This window comes from Phyllopteryx taeniolatus, chromosome 10, assembly GCF_024500385.1.
Source record: "Phyllopteryx taeniolatus isolate TA_2022b chromosome 10, UOR_Ptae_1.2, whole genome shotgun sequence".
NCBI classification, from domain to species: Eukaryota; Metazoa; Chordata; class Actinopteri; order Syngnathiformes; family Syngnathidae; genus Phyllopteryx; species Phyllopteryx taeniolatus.
The window spans coordinates 22,819,129-22,838,401 of NC_084511.1; the positions used below are offsets into that span (position 1 = coordinate 22,819,129).

Here is a 19,273-nt window from a genome sequence, read left to right on the forward strand (position 1 = left end):
AGTAAAAACTATATACAAGTATACAGATGTTACCGTTTAACAGTTTGGGTCACCTATACAATTTCATATTTTCCATGAAAACACCAGTGTATTTATACATTACCAGTCAAAAGTTTGGTGGTCATTTAGAAATATCCTTATTTTTGAAATATGTTTTTTATGTCTCTTAAAAAATTAACATTGTCTAGACTGTATTTTTGATTCAATCAAAAATACAGTTTAGACGATGTTAATTTCCTAGGAGACATTAAAAAAAAAAAATCTGTGTGTATTACTGTCAACCACTGGAAGTACAAAACTCTTCCTCAAATTCCCCCCAGTTTTGTAAACATGCCTCTTTAAAGTAGGGAATATGAAGGCAGATATTCATGATAAACTGGTTTGGTGTCCATGGCAACAAGGTGTGGTTACTACCGGGCAGGCGTGAGCACCGCAGGTTGACACACTTAACTTATTGTGGCTGCTGTCACTGATTGACAAACTTTAATTTTTGATGTCCTTCCCTCAGCATGGTGGCTAAAGTTCAATCTGGTTATGTAAATATTATATCGGCCAGAGGGAAGATGTGGTAACTGAAACGGCAACATTTTAGTTTCCTACCTTCAAATAAAAATCAGCCTCAACTTTATATGTGCAACTCTTGCCCTTCTGTCTACACAGCCTATAATGGAAACAAGCCAAATCTGGGTTAATTGTTCCATCCTATGCTGCTGATGTAAACATAGCTTTTAATTTATTTTTGTCTGTGCTACAATGTTTCCAGGTGAATGACATCAGCTTGGCATCTGTCCTTCACGCTAGGGCCGTCGCCCTGCTGCGCCAGCCTTCCCTCGTCAGGCTCACCGTCATGCAGGAGAAAGGTTTCAAACCGAGGGAGGCGAGCTCCGATCAGCACCCCGTTTCGTCCGGCGGCGCCCATGGCAACATGGTCTCCGCTCACAATCCTGGCACGGTACTGCAGGTGACGTTGACCAAGAGTCAACGCTCGGAACCGCTCGGCATAAAGCTGATCCGCAAATCAGATGAGAGTGGTGTCTTCATCCTGGATCTGCTTTCGGGAGGGTTGGCAGCAAAAGATGGCAAACTGAAGAACAGCGACAAAGTGTTGGCCATCAATGGACACGACCTGAGGCACGGTACACCGGAGAGTGCTGCCCAGATCATACAGGTACAGTGTTTCCCTGCTGTTATCTTTTCATTTCCTAGCTATATCAAAATCCCAAAAAGAAAATCTTTTTCACAGTCATTATGGAGTGTTGTGGAAAAAGTGAAGTGTTGTAAATTCTTAAGATCACAAAGGTATCAAAAGGTAGTTTCATGATTCTGCTTGGCAGACACTTGAAGGTTCCACATGCTTGATTGCCCTTAAGATAAAACATCAAGTTAATCTACCAGTGATTGACAGTTGTGTCTTTTCTTTGTGCAGGGCAGCGAGGTGCGTGTCAACTTTGTAGTCTTGAGGCCAGCAGAGACTCTAGATGAAGGCGGACCACAAGGCCGAGCGACCAGGAGGGTGCCTGAGCCGCAATACTTTAGACGATGCTCCACCTACATGAAGGTACGGTGGAACATTTCTCTGCACATCTACTGAACCGTCTTCAGATGTTAACCCCTCAAATTCCACAATTTCACACGTGTAAAGCGGAGTACACACATACCAATTTTTAACATCCTAAACAATTTTTTAAATGTGAATGTGACTCGGCCGAACTCTGTGTAGACCACACGCAAGGATTTGTGATCGTAAATATGGAACAGTTTTAACATTTACCACAAACTGAGGCAAGTAGAACTGAACTGAGGTGAAGGGCTACTGTGCAGTGGAAAAGGGACATGAAAGGCTGGCTTTCCATTGCAGGTATATCATTTTTTTTTTTGACCGTCTATTTCCATGTACAAGTGACACATATCCAAAATTGCAGTGTTTACACGAAAACAACCCACGTGCAGATGTGCAAATTGAACATAAATGGCTAATCAACACCAAAGTAAATACAAATGCATAAATAATACAAATAATAAAGGTTAGTGTTATGCCTATTAGAGGCCGTGATCATATTTTATGGGTTTTTACAGTATACAGGGAAGTTTTAATTTAGTTGTGCGCATTCAGTGTCGAACCATGTTGTGCTGCAACATGCCGGGTAACACTGAGCTCTACTAGAAGAGTTGAACAAAATGAGCAGCAAGAAGAAAAGGAAACCCCTTCTGTGTAATTCAGTAACACATTTTGCCATTTTAATATTCAATATTTCCATAGAGGAGAGAGAATATTCACAATATATGCCTATTAGTATCGTTCCAAGCTCTCTGTGTTGCTGTAATAATAGTAGCAGTTGTTTGAAGTTTTATATTTACCGTAAAATCTCTGCTAATTACAACTAGTCAGTCTATGGCCTTTCTCATTATATTCGCATTAAGATAGGAAACTTTCATTAGACAAAATGTTTTGGTTTCGTTGAACATTTAGAGTTTTGATGACGTTAAGCTGGTACCGGGGTTTGTGAGTCACTGCACTCACATTGGCAGACCTCCAATATGTATCTGTTTTGTTTGGAAATTCGAAAGAGGCCTGATTCCGATCTGAAGGTATCTGATTACATGCATTATTTTTTTCTCTTGACGCTACCTACCATGACCATATTTATCCCAACAAAAATGGAAATTGTGCCACATGAACCATGCAGTGTAAATCCAGCCAAATGCAAAGCGGGAAAGGCTTCCGGTTCGGGAAATACGGTTGTATCCTTGGCTTCAACTGGAAAACAGCATTTCTTGACCCCTCATTGCTCCATAACTTGAAATGTTTTCCCGGTTGTCCCACTCGGAAACGGCTTAATTCGCAGCTTCTATGTCCAGCTTCCTGACTGCAGCTCGTGCTATCCTAAAACCGGACATTGTTAGTGTTTATACAGTGTAATTGTGACGTGGGCCACTCAGTTCTTCCATGCAGCGTGAGCAGGAAGAATAGCAGCCCCCCAACTGGGGGTGCAAAGCTTTGAGAGCAGACACCTGCGTCGCAGCGCAGAGATGAAAGCATCCGTGGAGGGCCTCCTTCTGTCCTGATCAAAAGGCTTGGGGTGCTGCTCAGTCTGCCACCGCGGGGCTGCTGCCTTGTTGTTTTTGGGCCCTTCATTCTTTGGGTGGCAGAGGATCAAAGTGGGTAACAGTTAGCTTTCGCCTGCAGAGTGGAGCCTTTTCGTCTTACTAGGGGGAGGGGACCTCCCGCCAGGCGGAGGAAGAGGCCTCGCCACCTCCCCCGAGCTTCCCTTTCGACAGTTTACAGTCTGTAGAGCTCAGCCAGGAGGCTGCCGGGAGCTGTCACTTTCCACACATCTTCTCCATTACGAGACACCAGTGTGGGAGCTTGCACGTCGCCTGCATCTCACATGTTCCACATTTGTTACTGCCCGAGGCTTTTCAGTCAAGGCGATTGTTCAATGTGATTGGCAGCACCACTCCGTGAATTTTAGCTTTAATGACAAGAGTGATCCAAAGAGCTTAATCAACATATACACAGAAAGGCACTCTCCTCCTTCGAGTGATGACTAATGTAAAAATGTAATCAGTGGGGTACACAGATGCTGTTGCAGCCACCTCTGGCTAATTTTGAGCCACCTCTCTCTAAAGTCGCCCACATCATGAAAATTATCTCACCAGTGTAGCACTAGCTGGGTTATTTTGAACTGCATTCTGCTATATGCGGAACGTCAAGTGAGGAAACCCGGAAAACTGGTTAGCGGACTTCCTGTGTATGCTGCGCTAATCAGCATGACTACGGTTTGATACTTTCTAAAAAAATGTGTCTTTGGACAAAAGTTAAATACATGTATATCATTTATTTATACAAATATAAGTTAAATACATGTATATCATTTATTTATACAAATATGATCTATGTAAACACGAATGAAGGCTAAACATCGGCTGTTATAATTTTTGGTGGTTCTATGTTTTACATCACAATCAAAGAGTCCATGGCTCAGCCCAACTCAGAATTATGATTTACGATCGTAAATATTGAACAGCGTGGGAAATGATCCAATCTCAATTTATTAGTCAGAAAATTGTGATATCTAGAACAATTTTTTTTATTTTTGTTCATCTGTCTATATCAGCGATGTATAGTGACAGGCAGAACAATTCAGTGGTCTTCCACTGCCACCACACGTCATTATTTCAATATATATACGTTTTGTCACATTTTTTTTGGTGCTGTGGCAAATGTAAAATATGCACAATACTCAAAGGTTGGAATACAGTGTTTTAGAGACATAAGATAATCTTTGATCGAGGGCGTGGATTGGGGGATTCTCAAATTTGGCTCAATAATTGGTATATGTGTACCTTATTTCAGTTAGTAGGCTACTTCCTGGTAGACTGGAGAAGTCTGGAAGAAATTGTTGCATTGATACTGGAAGAAATTGTTGCATTGATGCTATAGTTATTTACATGATATAAAGTAATAAATTCCTCCATGTACCTTTATTTGTATCTGCACCAAAATTAAAAGTGTGTACTGAATGTGGTTGTGTAATCATGCAGGATCCTCCTGGTGGGTTTTCCAGCCAGGAGAAGACTGTGAGTCTGAAGAAGGAGCCTCGCCTTTCCCTGGGCATCACCATTGCCGGTGGGAGAGACTGCCGCAGTCGCCTCCCTGTCTACATCACCAGTGTGCAGCCCATCGGATGCCTGCATCGAGACGGCACCATCAAACGAGGTAGATAGAGGAATCTTGGAGTTGCAGTGAAGCACCACCTATTCGCGGTTTTGCTATGTAAATCTATTCTTGTTTTTTGCTTTGGAAATCATCCTCAGCTTTTTTTTTAGCAGCTAGTAGCTTGATTCCTGTCCTCCACAAATGATGGGGGTTTACTGTAAATATGTCCGTCCACTCGTGCCCTCTGTTCTGAGTCCTCTGTGCATCCTCAGGTGATGTTCTGCTGAGCATCAACGGCGTGGACCTGACGCAGCTGACGTACAGCGAGGCCGTTTCCACGCTGAAGGCGCAGGCTGCTCAGCCCCAGGTGGCGCTGCGGGTCATCCAGACTATTTCAGAAGACTCGCAGGAGGACGCCGAGGCCGGCTGTGGCGACAGGTCAGACGGTGCGGAGGACACACGAGAAGACACCTTCAACTGGACTGCGCTGTGGACGCGATGGCTGGGTTTACCGAGGTACAACTCTTCCTCCCCTTGGGCTGGATTTGCATTGCATGGTTTAAGTGATAAAATTCTAATTATTTTGCTCTCAAGTGGCACAATTGGGATATGGAAGAAAATGGATGGAATATGATATGGCCTTCTGGCCTCTGATACATTTTCGAATATCTGTCTATGCGAGTGCAACATAAACGCTCAATAGCATCAATGATCTAACTAGTGTTTCCCAACTTTATTGAGCCAAGGCACATAATACACTTTGAAGTGTTGTGTGACGTTAGAAGTGTTGTTTTGTCTCAAATATTCTGGTTGAATTCCAAATTGTAAGGCATTTTTGGGGTGAACTTTTCCGCTAACATCGCCATTGTCATGTTAGCCACATGCACTGGTGCCGGGACATCGTCCTGCAGAAGAGCAACAATGAGAGCTGGGGCTTCAGCATCGTCGGCGGCTACGAGGAAAGTCACGGCCAGCAGCCCTTCTTCATCAAGACCATTGTGCCTGGCACTCCCGCTCACTTTGACGGCCGCCTCAAGTACGTTAAACCTTAACCTTTTGGACTTTGGGGCCCAAATTTCCCTGTACAAAGTGTCCCGGGGCCCATTCAAATAGTTACACAGTATTGGTTTATTGATTTAACTCTGGTTTAATTAGTATTACACAATTAAATCAAATCTACTTAAATTTTAACAACCTTGTTAAAAGACATTTTACAATCGTCACAATGTCATTTATCATATTGTTGCGGTCGGGTGGAAACCCAAATGTGGTAAATTAAATGTTTTTTTTCACAAATCGATACTCATGGTCTGTTCCCACGCCGTCTGTTATTTGTACACGTTATTAACCGATTCAAAATGTTGAAAATTGCTAAAGAACCAATCTATTAACTCTTGAACACTCAACCGTCTGAGAAGTGTTGTGAAACTCTGCCTCTTCCCTCACTCTGCGGGAGCCCTGCGGCATTATGTCGCCTCAAGATTGAAAGTCTGAATGTTTTTTTAGACACTAATGAGCGACAATAGGCTAAATACGTTTTAGTAGGCCTGGTGCAGAAAGAACTAGTTAGCCACGAAGGTTAGTGCATGCATATTCATTTCTGCCTGTAACATTGCTTAGTCAGCTAATCGATTTATTTATTCCATCGCTCATGGCTCTAAGACCTTTGAGAAAGAGTTTGGGAAGATGATATAACCAAAATGGTTTGCTTTTGTGAAGTATTTAAGGCTTCTTGTCCAGTGTGGGTGTTGGCGCGAGCGCAGAAGTGTCCTGTTTCAATCAATGACAGCATGATTAGTGATTTATTTATTTATTTATTTATTTATTTACTTATTTTTTTAAAGCGTATTAAATTAGTAACTGAACATGATTTGGGGGTTGTGTTGTGTTGGTATATGATAACGATATAAGGTATAATACCAACATGAACTCAAGCAAGAGGGCGGTTTTTTTAAGTTCCTTGAAAAGTAGTCATTTTGAAGATGCAAGGATTCCGCTGCCTGGTGTACTGTATAGAAACTTACAACTAGATGGCAAACAATTCATGGAAAAAACAACCTGCTAGAAGAACAAATTTTAAGTCTGAAGCCGCATATTTTTATAAAAAATTAAACAAGGCCGCGTCGTACTAGACTAAGTCAAAATGTCTGAAGATTGACACTATTTTTTTTAAATAAAAATTGAACAAGCTATCAGGCCTTTTATTTTAAATATTTTTTTATTTTAAAATATTTTTTTTCCCCATTTAAAATTGTAAATACATTTTAAATGTTTAAAAAAAATAACTTTTTTCATGAAAAGAAAAAATAGATATTACTAAATAACTTTTTGCTCTATTACCGGTAACACCAAGCTGAGATTTAGACTTTTTTTTGTTGTTGTTGTTTTTTTTTTTCTTTAACATGTTTACCTGCTTAGCATATGTTTACCTACAGCAGTGGTTGTTTTTACACTTTTAACACCAAGTACCACCTCAAAAAAATATTTATAACATTATAATGACCACCATTAAAATACACTGAAATAGTAGGCCTCAGTGTCGCCTAAGTTGCTGTAACTTTATGCACAGTTTGAACATTAACACAATGCCTAAATATAGGAAAATATACAAAGATACTTAAATTATTCAATTAGAAATGTATTGCACTTAAAACTTCAATAGAAATTGTATTTTTTGAAGTTGGAGATTAAATGCAACAGTATTGTACTTAAAAGTTAAATACAACTGAACTTGACTTAAAAAAATTACTGCATTTTCTTTTGTAATAAAAACATTTGATTGCATTTCATGTTTTAAATGTTGTACATATTATTTCATTTGATTAACTGATTTGATTCTTTGCATACCAGGGAGTCCACGTCCCACTAGTGGTACTTGTACCAAACTTTGAAAATGGCTGACCTTCAGCATATTGAATTGGTTTTAACTTGTTTCATAAACACAAGGTGAAGTGGAAAACGTTTGGGCATCCCTGCTGTAGTCATTTGTCTTTTGTGTGACCCATGTTTGTCTGCCAGGTGCGGTGACGAGATCGTGGCGGTGAACGGAGCCACGACGGTGGGAATGAACAACTCGTCGCTCATCCCCATGCTCAAACTACAGAAGGATAAAGTGACGCTCACGGTGGTGTGTTGGCCCGGGAGTCTGGTCTAGCCACGCACACGCTGTCATGAGACTCAATAGCTAGGAAGCATCCTGCACACGCAGCAGGTAACTTTCCCACCACGTGCCAGTGTGCTTTCTTAAAAGGCCGGCGCTTGTATAAATACTGGGTGTCCCAACAAAATGCACTCAACTCTTTAATTGAACATTAGTCATAGTTCGTTTCAGGTGTCTAAGTCTGTGTTAAGATCAAGAAAATAAGATAAAATTTAGGCTACACTCCTCACAAGTTAGGGATATTGGGCTTTTAGGTGAAATTTCAGGATGAATCTCAAATTACCTTTACTGTTGAACTTAATTAGGTCCTCTCTAACTAAACTTTAGAATGCACATGTCCAACTGTTCAGTGTTTCAGTACATTTTGCACAACTTGCTCTTTGACATCAAGGAGCTGAAAGGCAAAATTCACACAAGATTGTCCACCTCTGTGGCTTTGTGTGCCTCTACCAGTCTCTGTGTTGCAACCTGCTGATGACACTCAAAGCTAGTAAGATGCGTCAGACTGGATGTTCTCAATAAAAAGTTATGGTGAAAAGAGAGAGGGTGAAATTATTTATCTGTAATGGTTATAGTGCATTTAAGGTTTGTCCTGTAATTGCACTTAAAATATAAACCAATATCCCTTAGTTTTAGAGAGTAGTGTAATTTCATGGCATAAAAGAAAATGTTTGTGTTATCCCCAAAGTCTAATCTACTTGTTCCTGCGTGTTTGCAAATATTCAAACTGGTTTTTCACCATTTTCTAAACACAGCTGGTAACGTGGACCAGCAGATTCAATAACATTACGCAACATTTAATTTGAAATTAGGAGACATTTTTCTTCAAGTCAACTACTGTTGCTGATGTTGCAACATAAACCTTATCTCTGCGATATGCCCATTAATAAATATATATTGACATGAGGTCCGGGGAACATGCAGGGAATTCAGCATTTTCTGTTCACTGTCACTTTTGTGGCATTTTCATTCTTCCTGTAGCACTTTGACAAATTTTCTTTGTACAGTTTCCATTATTTAAAAAAGAAAAAAAAAAAAAAGTCAAAATCACCCAGAGAGTGAGTACATTTTTTGGGGGACACCCTATTTGTATATTTGGAATTTGACCAGCATGAAAACGTGATGACAATCAGTGACAATGTCCACCAACTGATTGGACGGACACACACACACAAAGATTATCGCGATGAAGGATTCATTTTGGCTGCTCGTGACCAAGTCCGAACGACTCCTGACTGTAAAGACCAAAGTGTCCTTTGTCCACTTTTACTGCACTTTTTCAAAGCCATCACAGTGAATGCTTCTTTTAGACTGGGAGGGGATGCTGGACCCACTATGGGGGTCTTGACTTTAAAAGTTCTACACTGCAGTGCCCCATTCAACAACATACACATTTGTATCTTTATGCTGTCACAATTGTGTTGTTCTCCTTTGACACTGTATGTGTCCAATCCCTTGTATTTATTCACATTTACAGGTGCATCTCAATAAAGTGTAAAATGACATTTATTTGAGTTGTTCAATTCAAAAAGTGAAATTCACATTATGCAGATCATTAGTGAAATTTTTCAAGATTATAGCGTTGTAAAATACGAAGTTTTATATAAAAGGATTTTTAATACAAACATAAGGTAGGAATTGGCCTTCTGAAAATTATTTTCCATGTTTAATGATTTTTTTATAATAGTGTATATCAGTGTCACTTAATGAACAACTCCAATAAATGAACTTTTCTACCATATTCTAAATTGCTGAAATGCACCTGTATGTGGCCACTCATATTGATAGGTGGCTCCCTTTCATGTTAAATTTGCCCTGAATGTCCACTATATTAAAATGCCCCCTGAACCACCCACCTCCCACTCCTTCATTATTTCTTATGTTGACTTGTAATTTTCAGGTCAGAGTGGCTGTGAATTAGACGTGCATTGGTCCACTCTTTAGTGTCATCTCTTTGGATAAAATAAAAAGCAACACAGTGAATGGTGGATCTTTATTGACTCGGTGGGGTCAAACTTGTTACTGTTGGTTATAACAGTGGAACCACCTAAATGTATAATCAGCAGGGGTGTAATGGAACTCCAATCACGATTTGGTATGTACAGTACTTTGGTTAAAAGGTAATAGTTCAGTTCACATTGGGTAAGGTAAAGGAACTGAATGGAAAACAAATTGCTTGTGTTTAAAATGAAACATCAACACCTTTGTCTTTGGAAAAGTCCAAAATAAATAATTTCTTTTTTTTTTTTTTTTTTTAGGAAATGACAGATGCAGACAAGTAAAACAGTAACAAATATGAGATATATAATAGCTTCAATCTATTCAGGAAAGTGCAACAATTTGTCTTTTTAGGAAGTTAAGGATGCAGTCTCAGTTTGAACGGTGTGAATTATTATGCTACGCAAAGACTAATGTCATTTGTTATTAGTCTGGCTCCGTCTGAAGAGGCTGTTTACATAGGCCAGAAGCTGAGCTGTGGTGTGTGGCAAGAGCACAAGTCTACCTAATAAGTTCCAAGTGGAATTATGTACTAGTACACTCTTTGTCTTCACTTGTAGGACAACTACATACATGTTAATAGTGAGGCAAAACTACAAAAGTTTAGAACTGTACAATGCTAGTATTGTACTACTAGTGAAGCGATGGATGTAAACTAGTAGAATTTTGTCACCCATAGTACGAGTAGCATGCAGTTGTCGAAGAGAGACAGGTTTTACTACTAGGGAGAACAAAGAGCATACTAGGACATGGACCTTAAGGTCGATATCCTTTACCTGGAGGCTACTAGTGCATTACACATGCCTCGTAGTGTTACGAGTGCACCGTAATATACTAGAGAGGTTTAATTGTGTACTAGTAGGCACGAGGAATAAGCAGACTCGAGTAAAGATGTTTAAGCATTTATCCGATGTGCTTGAAATCCAGCTTTAGGTCCTTGTACTAGTACACTCTTTGTCCTCACTCGTAAGACGTTTCAGCACACTAGTAGACCAACTAGGGAGGAGAAAGTGGACTAGTACTTGAACTAAGCTGAATTTCAATGATATTGAAAAAATGTCCAAACTGCTTACCATATCTTGTGATCAACCAGTCCAAAGCAGGTTGTATGCATGTATACAGCATAAGAAGTGTCCAATATATTGTACAACCTGACCCCTAGTGGACAGAAACGCTAAAGGCCTCAATGCTCACGTTGTTCAGTCCCAAATGAGCAGAAGGTGTTCTATAATTTAATTGTTCATTACCTGTAAATTTAGTTATGGGTTTATATGGCAGTAAATGTTTCACTGTCTTATCTTATTGATGTTGTCAGGGGTTGTGCTGCAGGCCAGCGGGCCAGACGACGTAAAAACAATCAAAGGACCATAAAAGTGACTGCAGTCCGGCGACCAGTTACGCTGCTACTACTACTACTTTTGACTTTTATACTCGTGTCCAAGTAATTGCAGGCCGTCTTGTTAAAGTTAACGATTCCCCCACCGCACCTTGGCTAATAAGATTTGGACGAGGTGCGCCAGCAGTAACGTTTTGTGGAGCAGGGAGAATTGACAGATGAAAATTCCAAATTAGTTTTTATTTGGTTGTGTGTGTGTGCGAGAGAGAGAGAGAGAGAGAATTTTGTTAACGTGGACAAACAAAAGAAGAAATGGTAACAGGACAAAATTTCAGCGTGTAGGGTTCTGTGGTTCAACTATGGGAAAGGCACTCTAGTTAGTACAAATGGATGCAGCTTTGGAAGAAAGAAACAGAAAGGAACCATCTGCTCTTCTATCTTAATAACAGAGGCCAAATAACAGCACGTTTGGGATGAAATGAAATCAGGGGTGTCAAACTCATTTTAACCGTGGGCCACATCATAGTTATGGTTTCCTTCAGAATGCCGTTATGACTCACTTGGTTGTGTGTGTTGTGAGCGAAAATTTGAGATGTGAACAGGCTTGGATATGCCACCATTCGAGTAGAATTTAGCAATTAAGGTCATGTAATGCCCTCACATGTGGGCAAGGAGAGCGATCTAATTTGCATATCTGCTTATGACAAAAACAGGTGTATGCTTGATCCAGTTCCATTATATTATACTCAATTCCCAGTTAATTTCCATGGAAAGTTTCTAATTTGGAATACTGAATACAAAATTCCCCAGTTTAAATTCTCATGGATATGGACCGCCCCCTCTTTTCCCCACTTTCTTTTTTTCAAACCTAGTGAAAACCATATACTGTAAATGTTTAAATCACTGAACCATATTATTACAGATACAAAATTGCCCATGCATTTAATTAACAACAGATTTAATTTTAAATCAGAAATCAATGTACAGTTGAGGTGAAATAAATTTGGAAAAGATTTTCTGCTAAAATAAGAAGAGCAAATCCATTTAGCATGAAAAAAAAAAAACTAACACTATTGACTTTAGTTTTATCTGGCCTCAGCCTTGAGTTTGACACCTGTAAACTCAACAAAAACGATGACACAAATACAGGGTTCCAATCTTCCTTGTTGGCAAACACGACAGCTTCAACACTGTGACGCATATAAGATTCTCTTGAACTACATATACTGTATATGGCTTACAAGTTAAACAGGTCCATACGAACTAGAAAAACTATAGTACAGCAATTAATTGGCAACAACAACTAAACTGCTAATATGTAAACAATGGACATTTGATGTTAACAGTATTTACAAAGAGGGAAGGAGACTTGCCAAGACGTGGAACAGAGAAAAGCCAGCGCAGCAATGAATTAACCTTCCATTTTACACCCAAAAAAAAATTTAAATATAAGGCCGTAACGTCTTCCTCCGGGTCTATAAATTCAATTCACGAGTTCTTGACCCCCACCCCCTGCAAAAATAAAAATAAACTGGAGTGCAACAAGGGGGGCGTCTTGTCTCATTGGCTGTGCAAAATGCGCCCAAAAGCAAAGTGACAGTGTGGCACGAGTTCCACGTACAGCTGCACTGGGGTTGGGGAGTCGTCGATCAATTTTTTTTCATTCCGGCAAGGCACTGAAGAGGAAAAAGGGGTGCAGGCTGCATCCTCAGTCTGGTCTCAGTATTGGATACTTGGGTAAGAATTCTATAAGAATCACCTGCACACATGCAAAAAAAAAATTACTATAATATATATTAATATAATAATTTCATTCAATGGCCCTTGCACTTGACTGTAATTGCTGTACTGTGTGATCATCAGTTATACTGCAGGAAATTGTCTAATTTTATTTAATTAGTCCAAAAATGTGTTATTTAGTACAAAATAATGTGCAGCGAACCCCTTCTAAATTGCAGCTTTTTAAGACATCACAGGTCTTACAGTATATAGGTGTTTGAATTGGTACCACTTGTTCCACAGCATACTAGGCAGCACTGAGCTCTATTGGGTGTAGATGCAGTGTAATTGAGAGCAAGAAGAGGCAGAGCAGGGGGTTAACTAAGCTCCAGTAATAGTTGTTGTTCCCATTGAGCAGAGAGACTATATGTCTGTTTGTATGCATTGCTGCTTAGTGTGTGTTAAAGTATTTTTTTTTGTGTGTGTGTTTTAAGCATAACATGGGTCATGACATTATTTAAGTTTGACATCTATGCAATTTGTTGATTTAATGCAAAGGGCAATAAACGGCATAAGGCTTGCAAAACGATCGGATCAGATTTCCCTGTGTTTGTGACATGTATAGAGTTGCTAATTATTCAAGTACACACATTCACATATTTTACATTTGAAAAATCTCACGGCAAACAAAAATGTCAAAGAAGTATATATCTTGAAAATAGTTACTTTTTCAAAATATAAATGTTATCTAGCAAATGTAGATAACAGCATATTAGAAGTAAAAGATGAATACATGCCTGGTGAACATGATATGACTATTAGATGCTGCACTACTACTTACATATTCCATCATGTTGCTGCTCTCACATTTTCTTTTGCTCAGCTTCCAGTGCAGGCCCAGCTGAGCAGAAAACACCAGGTCAATAGATGCACCAAACGCACACAAAAACATGTGCACAGACAGCAGGACTGTCTGGCGTATGTGACGTTAAACTGTGGCCAGACATGCTGAAGGGCGTCTTTTATGACCATCCATACACACAAACACACACACACACACTTTAGAGAGACTGACAGACAAATGGAGAGAATAACAGAGACAAAGAAACAGACCAATATACCATGACAGAGACTAAAAGACAAGTCAAAAGACAAATGCTCACACTGCAGGTCAATTCCATTTTGTAATGTTTTTTTTTTTTTGCCCAATGTGACATTTTTTTTTCTGAACGTGAACACTACAATTACGATTTTGTTATATCCACTCAGGCCTCTATCGTAGGGGGCTAGAGATCGGATATGTATCCAATGCGAGTGCAATATGGACGCTCACGTCGTGCTCATCCAACCTATACGTCGTCAAAAGGTGACAGTGGTGAAAAGATGCTTTAGATGTTTGCTACGGTTGCACAAAATCCGTGAAATTGCCAGAAATGCGTCAGAACTGAGATCTACATGCGGGGCCATATTTACATCTGTAAACACAGCGCCTCGTGTTTGTGTGACTGCGTGTCACTGATTGGACTCATTCTGTTCACATTCGAAGTGGCTTTTGTTTTTTGTTTTTTTAATGTGAATGACTACATAAAAAGATCAGATTTACCAAAAATCTGAATTGTGCATCATCATCATCAGTGTGAACATAGCCAGTAACCGAGTGAAACAGAAACAGACGGAAGGTGAGAGACAAAAAGAAAAAGAGATGGACATAAAAAAACGATAGAGAAAAACAGAAAAAAGTGACAAACAAAGAGAGACAGTCACACACCAAGGGACGTTGATTACCTTGTGGTACAATCTGTTGTTCTCCCATTCTAACAGCTTGTGAATGGACCTTCTTGTCTGTGGTAGAAGAGAACACCAATGAGTGCAGCTAGGCCATATGGCCTGAAAAGAAAACAGTTGCGGCACTCAAGGTACCACATTAGAGTATAGAGTAATTATTTGTATGTATTTCGTGACTGTTTGTATTTGGCTCACCCTCTTGTTGAGGCATATGACGGGCCACAAGCTGCATCCGGCCGTGCAGCAGCAGCACAGGCACCCGCACAGCAGCCATTTGACATTGACGGGCACGTTCTTCCTCAGGCAGGCGTTGACGCGACTCACACTGGTGCGGAACTCCTCCGGCGCCACCTGAAGCGAAGCGCGCGTGTTTTAATCATGACAACGACAAGTCTATACAAGAAGAACACTGGGAGAGGTTTTCAATAACTTTCTGAGAGGACTTTTATAAAAAAAAATAATAATAAATGACCTGAATCCTAAGAGCAAAATAATTTTGCACTCTTGTAACACTGCGCCAACTCCCACCCAAGGTCAGTTTCAGATGTTGATCGAAGATGCAGAATGTAAGCAGTGCTTTAGCTTGGGTGCCAGTGTATCTGCATGTTAGTAAAATACTAGAAGTATAAAGGAATATCTTGTGAAATATTGATCAATTTGATGGATGTCTAAAATGTGTGGGGGGGGGGGGGGGGGGGGGGGGGAACTATTTCTGAACAAGTATCCAGAAAAAAATCATTGACCAAGATATAAATAATCCACCAGATTTTATTTCAGCCATAAAATTTCAAATCACTCTCCTGCAAAATAACTAAATTAATTAGCATAAATGGACCCAAAAAAGTTTGTCAAAATGTCATTTTTTTTAAAGCAATGGTCTGTGTTTTTTTCTAAAGGAATCCAGTGGGGCAAAAAAGTATTTAGTCAGCCACCAATTGTGCAAGTTCTCCCACTTAAAAAAGATGAGGCCTGTAATTTTCACCATAGGTATACGTCACCTAGGAGAGAGAAAATGAAGGGGGGAAAAAAAAAATCCAGAAAATCACTGTCTGATTTTTATAGAATATATTAGCAAATTATGGTGGGAAATAAGTATTTGGTCAATAACAAAAGTTCATCAATACTTTTGTTATATACCATTTGTTGGCAATGACAGAGGTCAAAGTTTTTTGTAAGTCTTCAAGGTTTTCAAACACTGTTGCTGGTATTTTGGCTCATTCCTCCATGCAGATTTCCTCTACAGCAGTGATGTTTTGGGGTTGTCGCTGGGCAACATAAACTTTTAACTCCCTCCAAAGATGTTCTATGGGGTTGAGATCTGGAGACTGGCTCGGCCACTCCAGGACCTTGAAATGCTTCTTACGAAGCCACTCCTTCGTTGCCCAGGCGGTGTGTTTGGGATCACTGTCATGCTGAAAGACCCAGCCATGTTTCATCTTCAATGCCCTTGCTGATGGAAGGAGGTTTTCACTCAAAATCTCACGATACACGGCCCCATTCATTCTTTCCTTAACACGGATTCCACCCACATGCATCACAGTAGGTATGGTGTTCCTTGGATGCAATTCAGCATTATTTCTCCTCCAAACACGACAAGTTGAGTTTTTAACGAAAACTTCTATTTTTGCCTGTATACTGTGAAAGTCACAAAAAACGATCGCTTTAAAATCTGCAAAATAGCGGGGGCGCGAAAGATGAACCTCGATATAGCGGTCGTTCGCTGTATCGCGCTTTCTCTGAGTACTAGTTTGCATTATCTCGACAGGAATGGAGCGTTAGATGTTTTCCGCAGAGATGCGATCTTGAAATGTTGTCCCTGGCCTTCCAAGCAAGTGTTGAAGGCCTCAAAGGACGAGATAAGCAGCAGAAGCGCAGCCTGTGGCTGCGGCAGGCGGGTTTGCCACCGCTAAGCTGAATGGATGCTCATTCCTCGCCCCGAGTCTGTACGCCATAAAACGGGGTCGTAATCTTTTATGACAGGATGCAAAGGTCTCTTTGCACACAAGCAAAGAGCTGGGAATAAAGCCCAGCAGGGCCTGATGTGCACCCTTCAATCATCATAATTGTGAGCTCGTCCATCACATGTCAGCCAGCCTCACAATACTGGAGGTGCCGTTTATTGCCCCGCACTTCCCTCAGCCCCACGCGGCCCTGCAGCCTTTTTGTGCTCCGGCGTCTGACCCAGGAAGCGGCCCCTTTTCTTCTTGCAATCGTATTATTTCGTCACCTGGAGTCCGGACCCCGCGCCGCGACCGAACGAGCCCCCCCTGTCGGCGGCTTACTCATTGACGGGGCCCACGCGGACGTGGCCAATCCGCTTGCGGGGACATTTGAAAGGAGAAGACAAAAGAAGCGCTCTGCCTCTTAATTGTAAAATTGGCAGTGAACAGAAAGTGGGAGTAAAGTCCAAACGTCAATTTTGTACCTTTCCCGTGAGAATGGATGGGAACTCTGTATCAAATCTGTTGCTCAGCCCAAACCTGCGCACACAAAAACACATGGAAATATTAATAGTCAATATATATTTTTTTTTTAATGCCATTAGTTAAGAAGAAAATCATCCATTGAAGTGTTAGCCCCAATTCTTTAATTATTTAATTATATAGCTTGTGAGAAGGGACTCAATAAACAGGCCAATATTAAGTTTCAAAAGTATATCGATAGACTCAATGGACAGTCCAATTTGACATTTACAATTTGTATTGATCGCATCAACATTAATTATATGTGAATCTTTCAGTGCTGGTCTTTCACTTCTCCAGGTTTGGTTAAGCTAAAGTCCTTTCCAGAGTAGAAAATCTTTGTCGGAATAGCCGTGCCCTTCTGCATGAGCGTGAGGCAAACTTGCCCACAAGAGAAAACAACAGCCTTGACTGATCCAGAAGACTGGTGGCTCTGACCGCTTTCGTGTCAAGGACACAAATCTGTCAACAAAATGTATTTGGACTATATATGTCTGCTGTATCAGAGAATAAAAACCGTTAGAAGTTCATTATTATGTGTAATTATTGAATTGTTGATTAAAATGGCTCATAAATAAATGCCTGTGTTCATATAGTGGTTATAAAAACTTTTATATCTAACAGAAGAATTTAAAAACTCCTATAAAATAAAGACAAATGCCCTTCAATCATTAAAAGGTCCTGAAAATATAATTGTCAGTCCTAAAATATACAATTTCACAATTTACTGAATGAACTATTAGTTTCCATTTTAATTCATTCACATTTTAAGCAAACATCAGAATCAGCTTTATTTGCCAAGTATGTTACAAGACACACAAGGAATTTGTCTCCGGTAGTTGGCGCCACTGTAGTATGACAAACAGCCACGATGACAAAATATACATTTAGGAAATTTAAAAAAAACGTGTAGCGTCATTGAGCAATGAAAGTGTATCGCTAGTGTGGTGATGCTGATATAGTGGCAATTGTGCAAATGAAGCAGAGTCCTCAAGCAATTTAGAGCAATTTAAAGTGACTAATAGTGCAATGATCTGGTACAGTGAAGATTGTGCAAATGGTGCAGAGAGTTATCAGACACATTAAGTGGGCAGTAGTAATCAGGAACAGTATGCAAATAGTGCAGCGTGACAAAACAGTGAGTTGTACGGCTAATGTAGAAGTGTCCCGAGAGAGATGTGCAAAATGGCACCTGTTACAATGAAATTGTAAGTCAACCATTTAAGAAGACATTTAATCGCCTTTACATTTATTCAATGTTGGCACAAACGACCCAACATAGGATATTTTTTAAATACATTTAATACTGAAAAAAAAAACTTTTTATACTTCTGATGGTTTTCGACGACGATGACAGTTTGGGTAGTAACAGATGACGCCATAAACGTAAATTGTGACGCCAATCACGCTCGTATGCCACAGGTTTCACTATAATAACGTCAACGTGGCAACAAAGCGAAAGGTGTTTACGTGACAACGTGTCGGAGATTTCGGTTGCGAACGTCACGTCACGCATTGTCTTGAACGTCCTCCTTGGCCGGCGAGACCAAACCGTACACGAGCGTCAAGTTATAGGTTGCCATAGTGACGCTAGGTGCTCGAGAGACGCTCGCTTTGTGTCGTAACAACAGCCTGAGATACATTTGATGTTTACCGACTGAGCTACTTGTTAGCTAGCTACCTAGCGGCTACACAAGACGCAAAAGAGACCACAAGACGACACCGTGACGAAAAAAAACACACAAAAAAACCCTCTTACACTGTGATGTGTCCGGCTCCGCGCATTACAACCGGTTCCGGGCAGTATCTGGACAAGTGCTCCTCGATGACGACGCGCTCGTCTTCGTCGTCGTCTTCTAACTCGTAAATGGTGTCAAAGTCCGCCATGTTGGGGCAGCGAGACGTGACGTCACTCGCGGAGCCGCGCGGACGCGAGAGCGAGCACGCAGAGGAGAGGCGCGTGAGGCAGCCCACTTGAATTTTTCATCACTTTGCCATTCATCTCATGAAATCTCTTCAATGTGAAGACAAGAGGCATGACATTAGTATAAAAAATTGAGGTATCGAATTAATTTCTAAAAAAAAATTCCGTTATTTCAAAAATGCTATGTTTTAGAAATGATCTATACATAAGATGCCAATTATATGCCAAT

At 40.3% G+C, this 19,273-nt stretch overlaps 2 protein-coding genes across 3 annotated transcripts in view; one reads left to right on the forward strand and one right to left on the reverse strand.

Annotated features, from left to right (window-relative positions):
* The window catches only part of lnx2b (ligand of numb-protein X 2b), a 33,044-nt gene extending 23,369 nt beyond the window's left edge, over positions 1 to 9,675 (forward strand). For both annotated transcript variants that reach the window (XM_061788698.1, XM_061788697.1), the window contains exons 5-10: positions 764 to 1,168; positions 1,427 to 1,558; positions 4,546 to 4,720; positions 4,933 to 5,176; positions 5,538 to 5,696; positions 7,679 to 9,675. In XM_061788698.1, the coding sequence (XP_061644682.1) occupies positions 764 to 1,168; positions 1,427 to 1,558; positions 4,546 to 4,720; positions 4,933 to 5,176; positions 5,538 to 5,696; positions 7,679 to 7,814 (1,251 nt within the window). In that variant the 3' untranslated portion in view covers positions 7,815 to 9,675. The remainder of the gene's footprint in view (positions 1 to 763; positions 1,169 to 1,426; positions 1,559 to 4,545; positions 4,721 to 4,932; positions 5,177 to 5,537; positions 5,697 to 7,678) is intronic.
* Positions 9,676 to 12,300: 2,625 nt separating this feature from the next.
* chic1 (cysteine-rich hydrophobic domain 1) lies at positions 12,301 to 19,064 on the reverse strand. The gene is made up of 6 exons (XM_061788703.1): positions 18,880 to 19,064; positions 17,084 to 17,138; positions 14,854 to 15,009; positions 14,659 to 14,715; positions 13,715 to 13,774; positions 12,301 to 12,913 (listed from the first exon to the last, which is right to left on the reverse strand). The coding sequence occupies exons 1-6, from the start codon at positions 19,005 to 19,007 to the stop codon at positions 12,863 to 12,865; spliced, it is 507 nt and encodes a 168-aa protein (XP_061644687.1). The 5' UTR covers positions 19,008 to 19,064; the 3' UTR covers positions 12,301 to 12,862.
* Positions 19,065 to 19,273: the final 209 nt, after the last annotated feature.